Source organism: Gobius niger (assembly GCF_951799975.1).
Source record: "Gobius niger genome assembly, chromosome: 3".
In the NCBI taxonomy this organism is placed as follows: domain Eukaryota; kingdom Metazoa; phylum Chordata; class Actinopteri; order Gobiiformes; family Gobiidae; genus Gobius; species Gobius niger.
The window spans coordinates 14,048,869-14,072,216 of NC_136854.1; the positions used below are offsets into that span (position 1 = coordinate 14,048,869).

General features: G+C 44.0%; 2 protein-coding genes across 2 annotated transcripts in view; one reads left to right on the forward strand and one right to left on the reverse strand.

The window, feature by feature from the left end:
* LOC306961434 (voltage-dependent T-type calcium channel subunit alpha-1H-like) overlaps positions 1–13,388 on the forward strand; it is a 98,225-nt gene extending 84,837 nt beyond the window's left edge. Inside the window, exons 29-36 of the mRNA XM_079554175.1 lie at positions 11–144; positions 448–518; positions 5,496–5,574; positions 5,790–5,911; positions 6,336–6,638; positions 6,943–7,087; positions 9,889–10,427; positions 12,472–13,388. Coding sequence (XP_079410301.1) covers positions 11–144; positions 448–518; positions 5,496–5,574; positions 5,790–5,911; positions 6,336–6,638; positions 6,943–7,087; positions 9,889–10,427; positions 12,472–13,035 — 1,957 coding nt within the window. The 3' untranslated portion in view covers positions 13,036–13,388. The remainder of the gene's footprint in view (positions 1–10; positions 145–447; positions 519–5,495; positions 5,575–5,789; positions 5,912–6,335; positions 6,639–6,942; positions 7,088–9,888; positions 10,428–12,471) is intronic.
* Positions 13,389–17,314: 3,926 nt separating this feature from the next.
* LOC306961166 (synaptogyrin-3-like) lies at positions 17,315–22,936 on the reverse strand. The gene is made up of 4 exons (XM_079553789.1): positions 22,722–22,936; positions 21,167–21,401; positions 19,091–19,236; positions 17,315–18,111 (listed from the first exon to the last, which is right to left on the reverse strand). Exons 1-4 carry the CDS (start codon positions 22,824–22,826, stop codon positions 17,884–17,886), a joined length of 714 nt encoding a protein of 237 aa, XP_079409915.1. The 5' UTR covers positions 22,827–22,936; the 3' UTR covers positions 17,315–17,883.
* Positions 22,937–23,348: the final 412 nt, after the last annotated feature.

Sequence of the window (23,348 nt, forward strand, 5' to 3'; positions counted from 1 at the left end):
TTCTTGTCAGATGGAACCAGCTGGATTTAGCCATCGTGCTGCTGTCCATCATGGGCATCACTCTGGAGGAGATAGAAATGAACGCATCGCTGCCCATCAACCCCACCATCATCCGGATCATGAGGGTCCTGCGGATCACTCGAGGTACATCCAAGACACACTTTTACCACAGGAAAAGTGGACTTGCAAGTCGTGACCTGGACTGAAGTCGAGAGTTGAGTCACTAATTTGACCTAAAACCAAAAGTAAAAAGTCTGATTTGAGCAAACGGTAGATGTTCACTACGAAGATGTTCAGCAAGTGGAAAACAAAATCCTAATCTGACTGCACTCATTTTGTACGCACAGACGTGAAAAAACGTGAATTGAGAAGCACAGAACTTGGGACTTGACTCAGACTTTGAGGCCAGCGACTTCAGAATGACTTGTAATCCTGACGCCTTTTCAGTGCTCAAGCTGCTGAAGATGGCCACGGGAATGAGAGCGCTGCTGGACACCGTGATGCAAGCACTGCCCCAGGTACGTCACTGTAACTCTGCACATGTTTCAAATAGTAAAAAGTTTGTGGTATTCAGATTTTTAGTGAAGTGTTCACTTTGGTCATCAACAGAAAAGCTGAAACCAGATGGTTTAGGATGTTGTGATTGTTAATGAAAGAGACGTGCCATGATCACAGATGTTACAATAGAGGAAATAAAAAATCATTTTAAGAAGGCTGATTGTAAGAATGTTGTAGTATAGTCTCTTGGGCTGGGACAAAATGTCATATTGAATCTTATCGCAATACTTTTTGCTGCAATACCAAGTATCGATACTTCATGAAGTATTGCAATACTTTGGAGGCATTTTTCATGCAGTAAGAGCACTTTTGGGTTAATGCACTTTTGAGTCTTAAGGAACAGGCCACCGTTTTTTCACACTGAGATGTTCTCACCTGAGCTTAGACGAGTTGATGCGTACCTGTCTGGTCTTTAAGCGTGCGCTCAGTCGTACAAAAAGACCAATGATGTTGTTAGTATTTAGCCTCTCCTCCTCTCCTCATGGACCCAAACCAGGGTGAACTTAGAAGCGACGAAGCTCTTCCACGTTTTCCCTATTTAATATGGTTACGTGAGCAGTTACACGATCCAAGCATAGTTACACAGAATTAAACATGTTGATTTTCTCAGCGGATAAAAAGGGGAACTATATTGTAAGGCGTAGCAGCTTTGACATCCGTGCTGTAATATCTGCAGAATTCTTTAGGAGTGAAGATGTTATTACGTAACCGTATTTAAATATGGAAAACGTGGAAGAGCTTGATTGCTTCTAACTTCACCCCCGTTTGGGTCCATGAGGAGAGGCTAAATACTAACAACATCCTTGGTCTTTTTGTGGGACTGAGTGCACGCACAAAGACCAGGTACGCATTAACTCGTCTAAGCTCAGGTAAGAACATATCTCATTTTGGAAAACGGTGGCCTGTTCCTTTAACACTTCAATAAATGTCAAATGGCATTTGGTTTGATAAACTTTGGACACGAGACTGTTTTGTTTTTATACATTTTAAGGTAAACATTTTACTTATCATAAGTACTTACTGTATCGCAGTACGTATCAGATCAGCCCCTGAGTATCGTGATACGTGTCGGTCCATGACAAAAGTGCATCGTCTCAGCCCTAATAGTCTTATGTGTTAATCACTCACCAAACTCAGGGAACTATATTTATTCAAGCTGCAGCACTGCTGGACACTTGTCAGCCTCAGTGTCTCTCCTTGCACTTCAGAATTTAGGATTTTTTTTTTCTCTTTCCATTGTAGTCACAGTACTTTTGCACATCTTGTATGATAATATAATTCAGTAAGTACATGCTTGCCTACAAGCTTGCGGTATTTGTGAGTTCACAAACATAAGAGAATCCATCTTGAACGGCTCCTCCACCGTCCAAAACCATAAGTGGTTTGGGCCAAATAGCTAACTAACAACGTGACGACAGCAAATAACATGAGGTATGTTGCTACACACAACACAAACACACATAACATTTTTCAAAAGTTCATTTTTAATGGACTTGCAATGTGCTTGATCCAATCAGCAGCAAATGCTGCTCCACAGTGCGTCCTCTCCCCAGATTAATAATGCTAATGTTACTGGCACTGTAATATCAATCTGGCTCATGCCAGGTTATATATAAAATGAAAAACATGAAAACAACACTGCCCAAACACATTAATCAACATGTAAAGACGCTGTGAACTGATGTAAACAGACTTCAAACATGGAGTCAGATTGAATAAAGACTTCATGCTGATATCTTTGACCTTGATATTCGCCCATTTCCCCCCATAGCTCTCCATTAATTACATTTTGACACCGCCACCACGCTCCTGTTGACTCAAATGTGTTTATTAAAAGTCATGCCTGGTTCCAGATCGGATGAAGTGCAGATGGCTCATCTTATTTATTGATTTATGGGAGCTGGCAGTGCCTACGTCCATACCGCATCAATCAGAGAATCCCCCGCTGATCTTCTCCATGACACGTGCCCGTACGGTGACACTTTGAGGAATACGTTTGCCTTTCCTCCAGAGAGTAGGGCGAGAGAAATGATCCACGCTTAAATCTGCACATGATCTCGCTGTAGCTTTTGTTTGTACAAAGTTGTCTTATTGTTTTTTCAATTCTGTTTTCAGTGTAAACGTGGTAAACAGAGGCTAATGAGATGTCAAGATTAATCACTTTTTGCGTTACTCCTGATTACAGATGCCACCGTTTAATCATATGTTTATTGGGCAAACAGTATCTTATTCAATGCAATCCAGACACCACAAATATGTGTTATTTACCTAGACAAAAAAAACAAAAATTACTGTCCAGTATCACTCTAACATGAATGAAAATGAAACATAACTCCAGGCATTTCGTTGCATTATGATTCAAAGCTTCCAAAAATTGAGTTCAGAATAGAATTGACCCGTATGATCAAAACAAAACTACTGTCTACTACTATTTTTCTCCATCTTCTGACTTAAAGCTAATACTGTATTTTGTCATGGCATCCCAATGAGAGTTTAAAGCAGCCATATCTTTTCCCAGGCGGTTGCATTTTTCATGTAAGCACCTGTCTCGAAGCCGCTGTGCATTGCATCGCATGTATAGCTGTTACTTTGAACTTGGTCTACAGAAGGAATGATGAAACAGTCAGGAAAAAAGTGTAAAAATAGAGATGTGAGCAGGAATGCCAGTATGGAGCATGTGACTGGCCCCAGGAGAGGCTCTGAGAGATGATGGGAGCGGAGATGCAGGATGGCCCACGCTGTTAGGTGTGTGCTGTACTAGAAATGAGGATCCGGGGAAGACCTTCTGAGTATTTGGAAAACTAAATAAGGGATTCTGCATTTTTAACACTATGCAGTTAATACTATTGTAGCCAAGACGGGACTCATATTTGGCACAGTGACAGAGCGGGTGATGCTCTCGCCTCATGGCAAGAACTTTACATATTGTCCCCCTGTCAGCATAATTTCTTTCTGGTGACCAGCTTCCCAAACCACTAGAAATAAATTACAATGGTAAGGCTAAGGTAAAGTCTTGGCATTTGACCCATCTCCAGATGTGGAGCCAGCTAATGGTCAGAAACACCTGGCTGGAGGATTAACCGATTGTACGTTTTATTGTATGTTTTTAGTGGTATGGGAAACCGGAGTACCCGGAGGAAACTTGCGCAGACACGGGGAGAAAAACCGTGCTGCTCAAAAGTTTACAATAAAAATCAGTTCCTATAAGGGTCCAATGTCTAACGAGTTAAAACAGAAGCTGTTACTGTTGAATGATCTGAATCTCCCGTGTGAAGCTCTTTGGGTGTCATGTGAAAGGGGCTGTACAAAAAAAGATTCCCTTCCTTCTAATCGACAGGAGAAAGTTTATGGGATTGAAAAAACACTGGGGAGCACAGCTCCACACAACTCCAGCTATGTTTTTGATGAGAGAACACTTAGACCATAGAGGAAAACCATTTACCGTAATAAGGACACTTAACAAAAACGACTTCCATTTACACAGTTAATATTTTCTTTGCATTTGTACGAAGTTGTACGAGTCTTTTCATATTCCAACTTCAAAGCTGAAAAATTAGGCAGTAGATTGCGGCGATCCCATCTCTGTAACACATGAGCCCCTGCCTGCTCTTTGTCCGCGCACATGGCCCCTCGCTGGCTCTGCAACAGGAATAATACCATTTGTCTTTGAAGTGACAGAGCGCGGCTGTGGACTGCAGCCGGGTCTTTGCTAAGTGCTTTCCGCTCCACGTGCTTCAGCACTAACCATGTAGATCATCTAATCGGCCATCTCCTCCATAACTCTGACCACGAGCAGAGGGCACGCTGAACCCCCTACAATCGATTTTGTCATTTGAATTAATAGCCAGTAGGTATAATGCCGGGTCTGGAACCAGGCAAAGAGCTATGAAATTTGTGGGTTGATATAAGGAGATTAGGTTTAAAGATAAGATTTTTTTTTTATGTCACCGCGACCTTAGTGAATGAAAAGTAGTAGCAAGTCTACTACTTTAGTAGTAGGGCATTATGATTATGATCAGCCATCAGGAATCACCTACATTTAGAATGCATTAACTTTGAGTGGCCACTTTCTCCCGGCATTAGCTTCTCAGGTAACCCCACAAACACAAACTAAAATCTGGTTACACTGCACTGTTGAGATAGTAGAACAATTACCTTATTAACTTGCTTTAACTTAGTATTCGGAGTCAACAGCCCAAAGTTTCTGACCACATCAGACTATGGGCCCGATCTTGTGCATCAAAACGGAGACGATAGCGTGACGTTTTGCGCTCAGTAGGAGCGCACTTTGTGATCTTGCCACTCCAGACTTAGCGCATTTAAGTGGGTGGAGACACCGATTTTCCTCCAACCAGATCGACTCCGCGTCCAGGAGAGTGGTTGTGTGGGGTGAACATGTGCTTTTGTTTTGCTGTAGCTCTTTTTCTCTCGAGACGTGAACATCGTTTAGCTCACGATGGGGTAAATAAAGTTTTCAGTTTGACCTGTGAGAGCCTAAGGCTTAAGAAAGAACGCAAGCCAGCGCAATGTAAACGAGGAAGTGAATGTCAGCCGTGTTTCCATCAGTGCAGTCACCTCCTCTTGTGACGCCCCCTCACAGGTGGCGGAGGCGAATGGCACATATAGCGCCGCCACTCGGAAAATAATTTGCCAAGAGCCTGCGCCGCCCCGTGCGCCGCCACAAGATCTGGCCCTGAATCTTTAAATTATTGTGAATGATGCCTTTGAACTCAGTGAGGCCCTGGACAGGGGCCCATACAAGTCTTTACAGAACAACACATAAATATCACTTCACATGTGTACGTAGTTATTGAAATGTGTTCTATTGATGTATTGAACCGGTTGCGCTCGTGTCCTGGCTCTCTGTGCTCCTGTCTGTTGACTTCATATTTTTCTGTGTTCATTCTGTATATATCTGTGCTGTACTGTCTCTGTAGGTGGGGAATCTAGGTCTGCTCTTCATGTTGCTGTTCTTCATCTATGCAGCTCTGGGAGTTGAGCTCTTTGGAAAACTGGGTTAGTGTGTGTGTGCGTGCACGTGCATGCGTGTGCATGAGGAGTGAGCAGTGAGCACATGGGCATGGGAGTGTGCATGCAGCTGACACTGTGAGATCTCTGTGTTGGATTATGTAAGAGGCATCAATTTTGTTTGTTGCATACGTTAATGAAGTCCGAGCTAATGTTCACACAATCGTCTTCCTCCTCTGACTCACTCTTTGGTCCTCTTTCAGAGTGCACGGATGAAAACCCGTGTGAAGGGCTCAGTCGCCATGCAACCTTTGACAACTTTGGCATGGCCTTCCTCACACTCTTCAGGGTGTCCACCGGGGACAACTGGAATGGGATTATGAAGGTTACTTACCTCTCTCTCCTCTCTACAGCCTGTCTGTGGTTCTCAAAGTGCCATCTAGTGGCCCACGCACAGCAAAAACCTGCACATCAAAATAATAGCTGTGGGGAACCATTGGAAAATAAATAAATAAATCTGTACGATTCTGCCTAACCTCTGTCATTAGTCAAGCTCCTCTGTACCATTGGCTGTTTTCGATTTTCTTCACAGCTATTACAGTGTGACTGCATTTTAGTTGTTTGATGCATAATCCTTATTACTTTGCTCAATGATCATTTATTTAAGTTGAACCCAACATACTGTAATACTTTACAGTTAATCACACTCCAAATGTCATTTACTGTCATTGTTTTATTTCCCTCAAAAACGTAGTAAAATATGACTTAAGTATCACTCAAGGAGGCTAACGCATCGTTGCTCATTGTAGGACACTTTGCGGGAGTGCCGCCCCCAGGACCGCCACTGCCTGACCTACCTGCCCCTCATCTCTCCGGTCTACTTCGTCACCTTCGTGCTGACCGCACAGTTCGTGCTGGTCAATGTGGTGGTGGCCGTCCTCATGAAGCACCTGGAGGAGAGCAACAAGGAGGCGCTGCTGGAGGAGATGGAGGAGAGAGAGGAGAGGGAGAGGGAGAAGGAGAGGGAGGAGAGGGAGAAGGAGCTCGCCGCCCGCAGACCGAGCACCACATCAGTGCTAGAGCAGGGGCCCTACATGGACACGCCCGTGCAGGTAACACTCGTGAGGGGAGTTCTATAGTAGGACAGTGTCTCCGATAAGGGGACGGGAGCCTTGTGCTTTCAAAATCCGCAGATTTTCTTTTTAGCAATATTGATAAGCAACAAGCAACATTATGTTTTGACCACCCCACAAAGTCCTATCAAAACTATAGTCCTACTGTAACAACAAGAGCCTTTAACCACCGGAGACTCGTGTGTTTTGTGACGTCATTTCCGTTGCCGTGGTCCTGCCGGTGTGAAAGGTGATGGAGCAAAGGTGGCTGTAACGATGACAGTCCGAATAATGATGTGTGCAGGTGGAGGAAGATGAGCGTTCCCATGGCAACCTGCTGAGCATTGGCCGCATGCTGTCTCTCCCCAGCGACAGCTATGTTCAGCCTCTCCGGCGCATCGCGTATCCTCCGATTGGCCACGAGGCCTTCTCCGGATACAGCTACTCAGGTAATTCAGCCGGTTATGGTTTTGCAGCTCCTCGGACAAAGTCGGTTTCTGACCGGACCATAGACTAAAAAGGAGAAGTCCAGTGTGTGGTTTTAAGAAGCCGAGGCTGAAATGTTGGAGCGTGAAGTTGAACAAGAATTTAAGACTAATCCCTATGAAATTACAGTGATGACTTTAAGAAACGCAAAGGCTGCTGTTTTACATGGTTATACATAAATAAGACCCCGTGTCTCCAAGGCTCTTATTTATGTATAACCTGCAAGCTAAGTATTTAATCAGTGTTGCGTAGCCCTCGATGTGTTCTGACATAATATGTAATTGTAAAATACTTTTGAACACAAGAGTCGTCACAAGAGGCGCTACAGGAAACAAAAATGGACAAACGAGGAAGTATCCAGGCCAGACTCACAGTAAAGCCACACAAGCCTTCTATCCCTACTACAGTCCTGACTAATGTTCGTCCACTGGAAAAGAAGACGGATTATGTTCGTCTGCTGCGATCGTCCCAGAAGATGGTGAAAGCGGAGGGACCAGTGCAGGACACCACGCTCTGAAACAGGGACAAACCCAGGAGGCGGTGTATTTCAGAGGAGCAGTGAAAGCAGTACTCCGGTTTCCCTTACCTTCAATAACATGCGGCTCAGGTTGGCTCACAAGTCGCAGCAGCTCAGGACTAACACAACGCCTGAACACTATTTCATTGTACAATTATACAAAGCACTTACTTACATACGTACAACTGTTTTTTACTAGTACTGTATCTAGTGCAAGCAGGAGTGAAGCAGAAAAAAACCTAATCATAAAACCCACCATCTAGAAGAGACAATTTGAGCAGCGTCTTATTTATTAAGAATTAATTATGTTTTCATGAGGAAAAAAGATTATAGCATGGTTAAAAGCTTTAAAAATTGAGTGACGTGAAAACCAGTCTTCTGTTTCACCCATTTAGAACTGTTTTCAACGTTGCCACAAGAACTGTATGAAAAAGAAAAGATTTACGTAGAGAACAACATGTCCCCACATTTTATATTCCACAAACCGCGTTGAGTGATTGCCGTTCCTTTGTAAAACAGAAAAACATTTCAACACAATTGGAGTTTGTCCTCACATATCGTTCAATGTTAAACCCAGTACAAATAGTACAAAGTAACAGATCAGAAAAACGTCCACGTTAAGGCGTGAAAAAGTGTGTGGTGAGTTGTTCCGAGCCCGACTGCTTCAGGATATACGCTGTTCCAGGCCGAGTGTGAGGGGCTGCTGGTTCCGCTCCTAAAACTCGACAATCTATTTCCTGAAGCAAGAACAAGACGTACTGGATTTGTCAGAGGAGATTTGTCTTTGTTTTTTCTGACCCAAGTTCAGCCGGTGGGAGTTTAAACTGTCTGTCAGTGGAGCATCAGTGGCAGTTAAGGCAGTGAAACTACCCGGCCTCTGATGGGAAGTGTGTGCAGTACTTTAAAATGTGTCATCACAATCAGCCCAGAAATAATGTGTCTTAACTGAGAAAAGTGTGGGTCAAGATAAGGCTTTTTTTTGAGTTTTTAACCATGTCATAGTGTTATATCCTCATCAAAAACAACCCTGGAGTTATGTTTTGTTTCATTTATTTAAGTAATGCTGCATATTCAGTCCATCTCCCACTCAAACACCTGCCCACACTCCAATATATGTCACACAGGGGTTCTACGAAGCTCCGGACACATTCACCAGACTTGTTCCTATCCTGTCCTCTGAGATGCACACAAGAAGAATTGCCCTCTGGTGACGTTTAGTACAACTGTATTGTACATCATTAAACCTAGAGATATTGTCTAGACACATACTTAAAGTTATGCTACAAAACATTCCAAGGGAAGGTGTCTGAAGTAGTTGTAAAGGCTTGAAAAAAGCGCGCCGAAAATGCAAAATAAAACAAATAAGCCTGTAACACTGCAGATTTTGTCACCGATTTGAGAGTTTGAATTTCCTTCAGACGACGGTGTCTTTGTAGTGTGGCTCCAGGGACTGTTGGAAGGAAGCTGAGTTGCTGCTTTCCTTTAAAATCCTTTTGAAGCTTGTTTTTACCGAGTCACGCCTACAATTTGTATGTAGCTCCCATGGCTGCACCGAGCTGAAGACATTAGGATATTTGTCGATGCACAAATGAATAGCTGTTGTTTTATCTGAACATTATAATAGCATTAAAAAGCATTAAATGTGCCTGGCTGCATAAACCCTGTTGGATGAAGATGCCACTTCACATTGAAACGACCTGTTTAAGCCCATTTAAAATGTGACTCTGACCTTTGACAGTTTGAATTGAAGCGCTTTTATGTAATCCCTCTAACAGATAAACTAACAGGCGCTGGCACAGGAGCTCCTTGGCAGAAGTTGTAATTCCCTCAAACAGCACGCCTCTACGTCTCACCAAATGTTATTTAATGGAAGCAAACAGAGCATTTAGCGAGGATGTCTTTCCGAGCTAATGACTGCGCTTGGCGTGTCCACACAATGGGTATTTACCGCCGCAGAAGGTGAGCTGGGAGCCGCTCAAAATAAACGTTTATGTAATGATCAAACATGTCGCCAGGTGCAGCTTCAAGGCCCTCTCAGGTGCTTTCAAATGTTTGGGATAATTTTGGAGATTTCTGGAGCGCAGACTCCACTCCACACTTGGCTAAATACTGAAATACTCTCCAGCAGCAAGCGAGAAAAGAATTTACATTTGTACGATTTTGGCAAAATACTGAACAGCTGTGCAAGATTATTATTTTTTGTAATTGTTGCCCCGTGTGTTGCCGTTGTGTGGTCGATGTGTGCAGGCTCTGCGTCCTCCTTGGCCTCCAGCGGAGCCAGCTCCCTGCTGCAGGTGCCCGGAGCTCTGCCCACCATCAGCCACGCCTCGCTGGGCTCGGGCCGCAGCAGCAGACCCATCATCTGCCTCAGCTCCTTCCAGAGCATCGACCGCTGCCATAGACTCAGCCCTTCAGACAGCGTAGAGGGTTACAGGCTGAGCCCCGCCCATCGCGCACACCGCCTCAACTCCGCCCACAGCATCGATGTGTCCCGCTTCAGTCCCACGCGCCGCATCCAGCGCCACCGGCTCAGCTCCACCCGCAGTGTGGACGGATACCGGCTGGCCAGGGACAGTGGCGCGGACAGGCCCAAACTCACGTCCAGTTACAGCATCGACAGGCAGCATTCGCTCAAACACAGCGCCGGCAGCGGCGAGCCCTCCAACTGGCTTAGCCCTGAAGACAGCCTGGACAGGAACAAGCTGAGCCCCTCCTACGTCCCGGAGCGCCCGGGGCTCAAGAGACCAGCCTCCTTCCACACGGCAGGCCGACAGTTGAGGAGACAGGTGAGCAGCACGGGCTTTCACGCTCAGGGGCATTAGCGACAGTAGCTCAATGTAAATGTTAGGAGCAGCCTCACAACAGAGCTCACTTCATTTCAATCTTGACAGAGACTTTAGAAACGGGCCAAACCTAATCTAATTATCGGACATGTCAATGGGAGATACTAGATCTCCACACAAGCAAGAGGAGGATTTATGTTTAAGTGCTTATTACATTAATAAGGAGCTGCAAGAATTCATTTAGTAATTGATCCTTATATCTCAGCACTGCTTCAGTCAGCATGTTCTATAGCATGGGTAACACTCACACCTAATGTCTCTCTGCTCTGAAGTGTCCTGTCACATTAAGACATCAAAGGCCAAAACATGTCACCTGCACAGCATGAGTCCTCTCTGTATCAGCGTGAGGCCTGGAGCAGCTCAATTTCTCTTACAGTTGGTGAGAACCAGGTAAAAAGCGACACTCATGGCCCTACCATGGGTCATATTATTATTAACACACTACATCACACAACAAAAGGTTTCTGCTTATGTTGATTATGTAGAGAACAGGTTATTAAGCTTTTATGTTGCCAACACCACATGAGGGAAGGAAAGAGTTTATTTATATCACAGACATGGTCACAAACACATAGCGCTTCATAAAAGCTCTTCATAAGAAACAATGATTCATTTACTCTCACTTACTCTTGCACTTTTTGGCCATTTTTTTCGATACCAGTAGTTTAATAGTACTTGGTTTACACTACAGTACCTGAATGCTACTTTTAGCAATATATATACCATATTATTCATTATCTTGAACCAAAAACCTGAAGGTTAATGTTTATTCCAAAAGGACTGTTTATTTCATTTTTTATGAATTTCTTTATTCATTACTTATTTACTTACTTACTTACCTATTTATTAATGTATTAATTAATTTATGTATTTATTTAATTAATTAATTAATTTGAGCTGGAGCAACCAAGTAACTTTCTCTAGTGCTGTCTCTGGACCCTCCAGGCATCAAAATATATTGGTATTTTTTTCAATACCATTTTTTATGGTACCATACTGGCCACATCTGCCCTGGGGTAGAAGCAAAACAAGGAACTATATTGACTCCCTAAACACCACATGCATACATGTCTTGCTCAAGAACACAACAGCACTGCTCAAACCTTTTGGCTGAACCTGAACCTTTTGGCTCCATGGACAAACCAATCGCTCAAACCGCTGAGCCACTGTCGCTCTGACGTACAGCGCCTGAAGTCCCCAGTCTCTCATTCTGCTAATGATGAGGCCTGACCCCGCTGAGCTGTGCAGATCAGATCAGATCAGGTTTTATTGAGGGCATACCTCCTGCTACACAAGAAGGCTGACAGAATAGTGAGAATAAAGCCGGACTGCGTGAGGTTTTCTGCTGCTGTCACATACCTGCACCTCACACAGACTGTCAGCAAGTTAGTGCATGTGACAAACTTCATTCTCTATATTGATGAACTACCCAAACTGATGGTCTATAATAATCAGCCTTTTAAAGTGTCAGGGCTGAATAAACAACATGTCCCTCCTGCGGGACGGACAGAAACCGGTGCCCTTTGAAAAGGGCGGTTATCAATAAAAGGAAAAGGGCACAAAGCAGAAAGTCAAAAAGCCGACATAAAACAACTTCAGACACTGCTCCACGTCCGTCTGTCCGATGGACTAAGGCATCTACGAGGACGAGGTTACCGCTGACATCAAATATTTACTATCTGTGTGTGAAGCGACAGTCATGTTTATCAGCTCTAGTCCAGCGGTGTGGAGCGAGTGAAGTATATCGGTGTGTGTTTGGTGCTCTTCGGCCTGGGCAGGGCATGTGTGGGCACAGGTTGCATGATGAAGACTGTGTTGGTTTGTGAAATAGTTGACATGTCCACAGCTGGCCTCAGACGTATGTGATATTAGCATCTCCAGGACTGCCCCACGCCAAAGGGAGGGGCTGCTCCTCTGGTGTACATGAGCAGTGTCTGTAGGACCTGAGCTGGTCTCATGTGTTTAATGACATTCCTGTCGCCCTCAGGAGGCCGTGCGCTCTGACTCTTTGGACCAGAGTGGCTCAACAGACGACCTGGCAGAGACTCACCTGACTGTGCCCTCCTCATCACCCCAGCGCCGCCGCTCCTCCAGTGTGCACACGCTCAAGTGCGCCCACCCCCAGAGGGTCATCTCCACCCACAGCCGTAGTCACAGTGACTCCACGGGATACACAGAAGCTCAGACCCTCACTGTCCCGGGCGCTGACCCCCCACAGCCCTCATCCCCTCCCAACAGACTGAGCGCTCCCCAGCACATGTCCCAGGGAGACGAGGCAGATGCCGAGGTCGGCCAAATCACCAGTTCAGGTCAGGCGCTCTCACACACAGAGGACAAAAGCCCACATCTATCGGGACGCCTCAGCCAATCAGTGTCCCCGGTGTCGGGCAGGAACAGGAAACACAGGGTCAGCCCGCCCCCTGGCGACCAGCCCGTCACCATGACGACCCAGCTCACGGACTGCAGTGTGGAGCTGAGGAGACGAACTCTGTCATTTGACGCCACAAGCCTCTCTCCCCACCCTCCCGACGGCAGCTCACAAGACGACTGAACTTTTAGCATTATTCTCTTCCATCCAATCACATTGTTGTTGACAGGCCGGGAGTGCGGATGTGTCACAGTCGCTTCCTCCTGTGCAGCCGGCGCACAGTGCACACGAGTCGTCTTCTTTTCTCCATGGCTTTGGTTCTCACTGCTGTTCCTGCTCCTCACTCTCAGCCCGAGCCTAGGTCACATCTCACATTTGAGAATACGTACTCGAAAGTTTCTTATAATGCTTGATTTTCCAGACTCTGGGGATGAGGGAGGGGTCAAACAGTTGGCTGTAGGTTATTGCTTGTCAACGTCTTCTCCAAGGAGAGAAAGGGCAGCTCACATGCAATTACTGCTGAAACTGAGCAAGTAAGTAGAAAATCAGAAGCTTCATTTCTCAAAAGTCATAAATTGCAGTTCGGTAAAATTTGGAGTGATACATTTGTTTGTGTTGGACTGTAAATTGAGTGTAGCATCACTGCCACTTTTATGCTTTGGCAACACAAAATAAACAACACCAGCAATTAGCTATTTTTTATAGATATGAACTTCCACAATCACTTGTAAAATTAGGTATAAAACAAAATGACACCAACCTTTTTTTCTCTCCGAACGTTGACCTAGGCTCTCTACCTCATTCCCCTTTTGCCATCCCAATGTCCCTGTTTGTGTTTTCTCTTGTCTTAGATTTCTCAGGGTAGAGCTAGTTCAGACCACAGCATGCGACGGGGAGGTCCACAGAGCTACAGTGCCCCCTGCTGTCCGGAGCTGCAGTCTGGCCCGCCCATTATGTCTATGGGCCCGCCTCATCACGACAGCGTAAGAGAGACAGAAGCAAAAGTGCAGAGGTACAGAAGGGCTTACTCAGTAGATGACCTAACAGCTAGATAAATAAAAAACTTTAAGCAGAAGTTAAGATTCTATTTTATTAACATGACAGTGGTGTTTTGAATGTCTGGGATGGGGATAGGGCATGGATGATGAGTATTCTGGATGATGCAAATATATATAAATCTATTTATGATGTTGCTGCAGATTTGAATGGTATATGCTCACCTGCAGCGGCATGATTAGACAGTGTTTAATAAAACCACTTCCTGTCTGACTTTCAGCAAGAGCCTCTTCTCTTTCTTTCCACTGCAATTTACTGATTTGTTTTTGTCGAGCATCTGACAACTCAGATGAAAATACTGCTTTTTATCATTAGTTTGAAGGGACAATAACTGGTGGGTGATAATTATAGATTTACCCCAGTGAAGTGGACAGTTTGAGAAGCAAAGGTGGAAAAAGTTGAATATTTTGTGTTCATAAACATAAGTGACAAAGGGGGAGGTCCATATTTGGGCCATTATATACTTTGTAGTTACACATACTTCGTTATTATATTTTTGTCACTTCATTTGCCCATGTTTTGCAAAATCTTAGCTACACTGAGCAAAAATATAAAGGCAACACTAAGTTTTTGGTGTTCACGAGCTGAACTCAAAGACATTGTTTAACCCATTTCTCTCAAATATTGTTCTCAAATCTGTCGAAATCCGTGTCAGTGAGCACTTCTCCTTCACACCTTCACTGGTGTGGAATATCAACATGCTGATTAGACCGCATGAATATTACACACGTTTGTTTGGCTGTCTACCATAAAGGGGCACTCTGAAATGTTCAGTTTGGCGTCATCAAACTGATCTCCTTTGTGAGATCAATAAAGGTTTATCTTATCTTATCAAAGGGATCTAGTGGTGGTCAGTATCAGTAAACAAACAAACAAACAAACCTCCTTCGCATGAGTTGAACCGGTTATTGATATGAACAACACAGGTGCATTTTGTGTTGAGTTGTTGTGCCATTCATCCATGACATCACCTCGTGTTGCAACATGATAATGTATGGCCCCATGTTGCGAGGATCTGTGCACAATTCCTGGAAGCTGAACACATCCCAGTTCCTGCGTGGCCCCAGACTCACCGGACATGTCACCCATTGAGCATGTTTAGGCTATGGACATGTTCCCGTTCCTGCCAATATCTTTTTATAGAACAGCATTGACATTCATGTTTAGTAGCTACTTCAGAGGGAAAGACAGAAATCTGATTCCAAAACAAAAAACTGTAAGTCTTTGTCTCTTATGGTTTTGAAGCAAAAGTCTGTAACATGAAATATACAAAATATGATCTGAGGAGCACAAACTTGTGACCGATTTTCCATCGCAATGTTTCTCAGTTCCCCTGTGGCCAAAGAAGTTGTTGGTCTTTTTAAAGTTCTGACTTAGCCCTTTCCAATACAGAAAACGGGAAGTCTCCATCACTATCGAGTCCAGAGATATTGTCATTTTATAGATACTGTGCGGCACGGTAGTACAGCGGTTAGCGCGCGTGCTTCACAGCTGGACGGGGCATTTCTGTGTGTTCTTAGTGTGGCCGACTACTTCTTGTAACAATAAGGAAATGGTGGCTGGCTCTGAAGATCCCTGGCTTCTATGGAAAACGTTTTTACCCCTCTGTAAGTCAGTATTAAACACAGGGTTATCATTCTGATCTCCACGTGTTTGTCTTTACATGCGCAATATTGTCCTAATTTTCTCCTAAAGCCAAAATGCTAATATGAACGAGCTTCAGCTAGCCTGTGCTGAACGCTTTGGGGGAAGCTTCACTCCCTCAGACCATTCTCAATTTTACAGTGCATGGTTGTACAATACCCAAATGTTGAGTGGACTTTTATTGTAGACAGCCTAAGACAGCCCTGTGTAATATTCATGCGGTCTAATCTGCATCTTGATAAGCCACAGCTGTGGGGGAGATGGAGAAGTGCTCACGAACACAGATTTACACTGATGTGTGTGTAATGTTTGGGTGTGTATAGAAAACGTTTAATGTCTTTGAGTTCAGCTCATGAAAAAGAAAAGTGTTCCGCTTATGTTCTAGTTCGGGGCATTAATGTGTTCACTGTGTTCTTGAAAAAAATGGTAGTTTAACTTGTCATACGCACTATTATACATCAAATGCACTGGCAGTGTGATGATGAGCACGATGTCCTCACAGCAGGAAGATGATGATCAAACCCACAAACCTTTGCTCAAAGAGCTAATCACGCTGCCGCGATGCTGCTCCACGCTCCTGACTCTTATATTCATATCAGTTATTTTGAATTCTGAGCCTCCCACACTGTAATCCTAAAATAATGACAGCGCACCGCAGCTGCCTCATGAATTAAACACAGTACAACTAAGTCCAATTACGTTTCTGCTGCCAGATGTTTCATAATTAATATACACCAAGCATTTTTCTTTTTTATTCGCTCCATAATTTTTACAAATAGCGTCTCGTCGTCCAAGAGCCATAAGTCACCCGAACAAACCCACACAGCGAGCTTTGTCGGTGGAGGTGATGGTGAGTACGTTTTATTTTCACTTTCTATTTCCACGTCAGCATATCACAATAAAAGATTTAATCACATTAATATTTTACATGGAACACGACAGCGTTCAGAATGAGTTAGAAACCAGGACAGAGCAGTCACATGTTACCAACTTGCAGTGTCATTTTAGTCAACTAATACTGGATATTTTGGCAATGGTTTATGTCAATAAATCAATAACCAACCAATAAAATGATTAACAAAAATAAATAAACCAATAAATTAAATACAATATAAAAAATTATAAAATTTGACAAGACTTGAATAGATCTTGACTAAGACTAAAAATATCTACCTAAAAATAAGTTGTGCACACGCCTCGTGCTGCACTGAATGAACAACATGCGGCTAAGTGATGACAGTGCACTTCCAAAGGCGAGTTCACTTCAGTTCTAAACATTCAGAATCATATTTGACCATTGGACAAACAAGTGACAAAAGATGTGTTCAAATACAAAATGGATATGTACATTTTCATCTCTAGCGGCAAAATACATGTGTGCATTTGGATAATGCAGGTACCAAATATTGTATACAAAATTGGAGTTCTTCCATCGAGGCTTTGCCATGAAAAAAAGGATTTCATCAAACACAATAATGCCTTAAAAATCTTTAAAGCTTGCCTTGCTAAAAAAAAAAAAGCAATGTCATAATGAAGACCTATTGTAGTTGACGCTCGCCTCGAATCTTTGCCACCTACCACATGTTTACAATTTCTATCAAGGAAAGCTTTAAAGATGTTTATGGGTTGCCTACAGTGTATCCTCCAAGAGCTGATTGGTTTTACAGTTGACCCAGTGCACCCTCTTGTTTACAATAACGCCTTGGTGGTGGTGTATCACATTGTTGTTCGCATCACAATTAATCGCAATCACGACGCAAGTGTCCTTTGCAAATACCAAAACATCCTGTCCTCATGGGCTCTTCTGTTTCAAACCTAACCCAAACTAATATATAATACTGATATATTAGATGAAACTCTGGCTAGACCTGTAACATCGTTTGTAATGATAAATACAGTACAGTGTGATACCGTTTTGTGCACAGTTAGCCGTGCAGTGTGTGTTAGCCGGTGGTTATGCATGTGGTTATTGGTATAGAGGCAAAGAGAGCCCGGTCCAGACGATGCTATTTGTACATTGCGAACTATCAGGCCTATGAATACCTTAGGGCATGGCACTTGAGTCACTTGCATAATTATGTCTGCCTTTAATTTTACATTCTACAGTGAAATGTTGTCTTTTGTCACTTGTACTTTACGACTTGTTTTACAGACGTACAGACAGAATGCTTACAGCTGTGAGCGTCAGTGTCTGTGTTTGTGAGAGGACATTCTCCACACGTGATACGACTAACGAAGCTGAGTTGCCATGGTGACGACGAGGATCCTACAGCGCGTGGCCCGGGCCGGTTACCACCAGAAGCATGAGACACGTCTGCGCAGTCCGCGAGTCTAAAAGGCAGGAGGCATGGGTCTCTGCTGGATCAGTCTCTTGGGATCCAGGGTCTCGGTGAAGGCGGGGGCCTGATAGGGGTTGGTGGTTACTATGGTAGCACCGTTGGCGATGGGGTACGGCGTGGCACGAACGTTGCCGGCGGTGGGGTCCAGATGTTGCCATGTGAACAGGTTGGCCTGGCTGCCCGCGAGGTACCGGCGCAGGGCACTCAGAGTCAGCACGGCCTGTCGGTCACACAGAGGGAGTCAGAGAGAGAGCTGCGAAAACTTAAACTTATTTAAGTCCCTTAAGACTAGTCTGAGCCAAAGTCAGCTCAGACCCTGCTGTAACCTTCTTTTTTACTTGTCTATAAAACATATGCACACTGTCTGCCCCCAAAGAAGTGGATTTAAGTAACTGTTCTGATCAACTACCTGAACATCCTGAATGACCAGGTTTATCATCAATGGATTTCTTCTTCCCTGATGGCACGGGCATATTCCAAGACGACAATGTCAGGACTCATCGGGCTCACATTGTGGAAAAAGTGGTTCAGGGAGCATGGGACGGATTGGCCACCACAGAGTCCCGAGCTTAAACCCATTGAGAATCTTTGTGCAGGAAAAGGCTTTGGGCAGTGGTTTCAGTCTCCCATCATCAATACAAGATCTTGGTGAAAAAATGAATGCTACACTGGATCTTTGACATTGCAGAAGCTTATTGAAACAATGCCACCGTGAATGTGCTGTTATCAAAGCTAACGGTGGTCCACATATACTGAATGTGACTTTTTTTTAGGTTAGGCAGTGTTTATAGAAGCTGGCCACGGCTTTGAGAACTTAGTCTGAGCCTCAAGTCAAGTCATAAATCACCCCCAGAAACTCCAATGCAGTGAAGTCACAAGTCCAAAAAATTGGACCAAAGTGGAGTACTCCCTCTGTGATCATAATTCTATGGGCTTAGCACTGAAGCTCAAGAGTTAATTCCTTTTCCTACAACCTTGGCTAATATTAAAAGTGGCTGTTCATTTGGATTATATTGCATGAGATAGGGGTCAGTCTGAGTCGCCTTCTTTGTGTCCAATATGAGCAGCTGGAGCATAAATCAGCGCCTCCGATCTTCTCCTTATAGAACAACCATGCGGAGGTTCCCTAAATCGCTGCTAGATTTCTATTATGTCGTTAATATCAAGCCTTGTATGTAACGTTTGTTGATGTTACTGACCCAGGAGACAGTGGAGAAGAAGCAGAAGGTGATGATGGCTCTGGCTGCATCCGACCCCTGGGCCAATGGCAGCTCGTCTGCAGACGTCGCCTGCCACTGATTGGTGAGAAAGCAGAAGCCCACGAACCACAGGAAGCAAGCCACACCTGCCAGAAGACAACACATGACTAGCAGAGTTTTCAGGTAGCAAGTTAACAGTGGTAGGGAAAAAACTGTGCTGTGCTGGTGTAGGTTTTAGCCTCGTGTGAACAGCTGCGGGCTACAAACCTTAAATGAGACAAAGTGAGACATATTAGTGGTGCAAGTTTAGTCATTCATTTATATTTTATTATACTCGAACAACAGAAGCGTGAATCCCTCTGCTTTCAGGCACACACAGGCAAGCTGCACGTAAACAAAAAGATACACTTATTTTTAAGCATCCCCTAGTTAGGTTTGAATATGGGGGGGTTGTAACCACAAACATTTTACGCCTATGCACTCACCGGGTATTTTTCACATTTTCACCAATGTTAAACCTAAACTGCAAGATGTAAGAAGAAAGGTTGACATCTGTTCAAGGCCATATACCTGATTTTTTCCTATTAGTGAAACACAATTTGTTTGTTGTAGAGTAGTTTAAAGAGCATTTTCACACTTTTATTATTACTATTGCTCACCACAGAGTCCGGATCTTTACCTCATTGAGAATCTTTGGGATGTGCTAGAGAAGGTTTGCACACTGGTCACACTCTCCCGGATCTTGGTGCACATGTCTTTTGTCATTGCAGAAGCTCTTTGACACAAAGCCACAGCGAATGCGTGCTTTAATCAAAACTAAAAGTTGGGCCACTTTTAGCGCGTGTGACCTATTTTTTATTGTTTTATGTGGCGACTTGTTTTTGGTCAGGCTGTGTATTTTCAGCCATTTATCCATCCATCCTTTTAGGTTTAACATCAAGTAACATTTTATACCTGAGAGCATCTCTAGCCCGACTTCAGCCAGTCTTTTAGCTCTCTGTCAATGTGTAGCTTAACGTTAGCAGGCTTAGTAGTTTGTATGATAGAGCAATGATGTAGCTCACAATAATTCAGCAATGTGTTGTGTTGCTGTCAGCAAAAAAAACGCAACTAAAGTGCATTGATTCTAATGATACTAGAAGCACATACATAGTGAATATATATGATGTAATGGCCTGGTAATCATCATTCATGCTCCCTGTTCAGAGTTACAGCGAGCTGGAGCCCATGAATCAGGAGCACTATGGAGGATTGCCAAGGCTTTTAATCAAACAGTGGACACAAAACAGCTCAGGAAAACTGCACAGAGGATTAGCCCATTTAACCTCTTAACTCCCGCCTGAACCGAGAGGATCCTCACGTCAGCAGATTTTTTTTCCATCATTTTTTTGTTGGGTATTCAACTCATTTTTGTCCATTTTTTGTCATTTTTTTGTCAATTTTTTATCACATTTTTGTCATATTTTTTGTCAAATTTTTATCACATTTTTGTCATTTTTTTGTCACATTTTTGTCATTTTTTCATCATTTTTTCATCATTTTTTTAATCAAATTTTGGTCATTTTTTTGTCAAATTTTTATCACATTTTTGTCATTTTTTTGTCCCATTTTTGCAATTTTTTTTGTCACATTTTTGTAATTTTTTTGTCACATTTTGTCGCATTTTTTGGTCATTTTTGTCACATTTTTGCCACTTTTTCATCAATTTTTCTTTTTTGTCAATGTTTTCTCACTTTTTTGTCACATTTCCATCATAGTTTTTGTCTCAGTTTTGCTATTTTCACAGCTTTTTTTCTAGAAGCTTTTGGACTGGGGTAAAGCCAAACTGGAGAAAATGTGCTCGGTTCAGGCGGGAGTTAAGGGGTTAAGGACGCACTTCATATTTGAAAAACTATATATATAAAATAAATATTGGAATTATGGAAAACAGCTGCTGCGGTGTCTGTTTCCTTCTAACTTCTTGGATGCGGCGGCTGATGCGAGGGAGGCGTGAGGATGGGCTACGCTGAACCACCTGAAGGATGATGAAGCGAAGCTATTGAGCGAGAGATTGAACTATTTCTGAACTTGTAGTACCAGAGAAGCCGAGGTCGAGCAGCACAGCGCGGCGCCGGTCCTTCACGTTGCTCATTGAGGGGAAGTACACGTCCAGGATGAGGAAACAAATGCTGCCCAGGAAACAGGCCACGCCCACCGTCATCCCGTAGTTACAGGCGTCGGCGTTGTTGTTGAACACGCACAGCAGCCGCTCGCTCCCGATGTTGATGTAGCCCTCGTTGACGATGCAGCTGAACACCACGATGGAGAAAACCTGAGAGAGAAGCGGAGTCACTTGGAGATTCTGTTGTTGTGTACCTGAGCAAGACACTTCCCCCATATTGCCCACACCAGTCAGAGGAAGTGGCTTGTTGACAGGATAAGTTGTAAACATTTAGATAAATAATAGATAAATAAATGCTTATTCGGTATTCAAGTATTTTGCCACTGTCATATTTCCATTAGCGTCTCTTATTTTGCAGATTTGATGTGTTTCTTGTTGTATAGCTGAGTAACAAGCAGGATTTGTCTTGATATATATATTTTTTTTTATTTATTTGATAGGGACAATGCATGTTAATGTCCATCTGCATTGAAGCAACAAAAACAGACATAAACATGCCAGATTTTAGCCACGGAGACAATTTACATCTGTAGTCCCAGAAATACAGAAATCATAACAAACAATGTGACATAAATGAATAGAAAAGAAATGTAAAAGAAGAGTCACTTAATGGGCACAAGAATGGTTTGCTTTACGCCACACTTTGAGTTTGTTTTTAAATATTGGAAATGTGGGACATTCCCTGACCGTGAGGGGCAGACTGTTCCATAACTTACAGGCCTTCACAGACAGAGCATTTTGTCTGTGTCTTATCGTTTTTGATGCAGAATAAATTGCATCTTTATGCAATTTATTCTGCACCTTTGTTGCAGGTCTGGACCTGCAACAAAGGTCCAGACCTGCTCTATCTCTCAGTAAATTCACTGATTATTTACTCCTGACTGTAAAGATGATACAGCCTTTTAAGATAAGATAAAATAATCCTTTGTTGATCTCACAGAGAAATTATCTTGTTACATCAGCTCTCAAGAAACACTCCGGGTGTGCAGAATAGACAGGAAATGTGCACAGAGTAGAACATCGTCATGAATACATCATTGTGAGCTTTTCTCTCCTCCATAAACCTGTGTGAAGTCATGGACAGAACATTTACGGGCTAATCCGTGTGTCAGTGAGCCTTCGCTCAGTCCCAGACCGCATGTGCCTGTGTTTAAATCCTATTGTCAGCCTCCGCCTGCTGCAGGATGTGGATGACGGTGAGTCAGACAGCAGCATCACCTCGGAGATAACAGCTGCCGGAGACAAAGCGCTAACACAGCGCTGGTTCCAAGTAAACACAGAGCTGCTGGTCCGTGCGCACATCCGTCTGAATATGAATCAGCCTGACTCAGGCTGGGTCTACGGACAATCTTATACACAACGTGCTTAGCGTGTGTTTCTGGAGACATGACAGCAAATCTGTGAGGCTAATAAAGGCCAGATCCCAGACAGATGTGAGGTGCGGTGTGAGGCCCTGAGAGCCGTTCTTACCCATGACAGGATCCGCAGCACGGTCCGCGGGTGCGTGAAGAAGGCGTATGGATCGAAGCTGCCGTTCCCGGCCTTAGCGGCTCCGTACGGGGCTTTGGACTCCATCCTCCCGCTCCTCCTCCGGGTCAGCAAACACCGAGAGCAGCTTCAGCGGACGACGTGTTCCTCAGTGCGAGCACAGCCCGGCTCACACTGACGTCACACCGTCTACCACGGCGTCAGAGGCGCACGCGGTGTGATGTACGCGCAACAATGAAGTCCAAGCACGGAAGTCCAATTATGGCAAACAGACGGAACCTGCGGGCTGTGGTCAGGATAGTGCAAAACTGGTGAATGAACGGGGATGCAAGACAGACACAACAATGAAAACGTCAACAGTAGCCAACAGTATTCAGAGACGGAGCTTTGTCCGCACAGGAGGAAAGAAATAGTGCTGGGAGGAAACCCCTGTGGCCTCAGAGGGCCATGCTTGTATCAGGCCAGGGGTCTGCAACATTAACATCTGAGAGCCTCTTGGCCCGTCTCAAAGCAACAACGTTTCTAAGAGCCGCAATTAGTCAAATTAGCGTCACATCCTGGTATTTGGCCGAGGGAGCGACTGGTGCCGCTGTATCACTGTGTGTGATT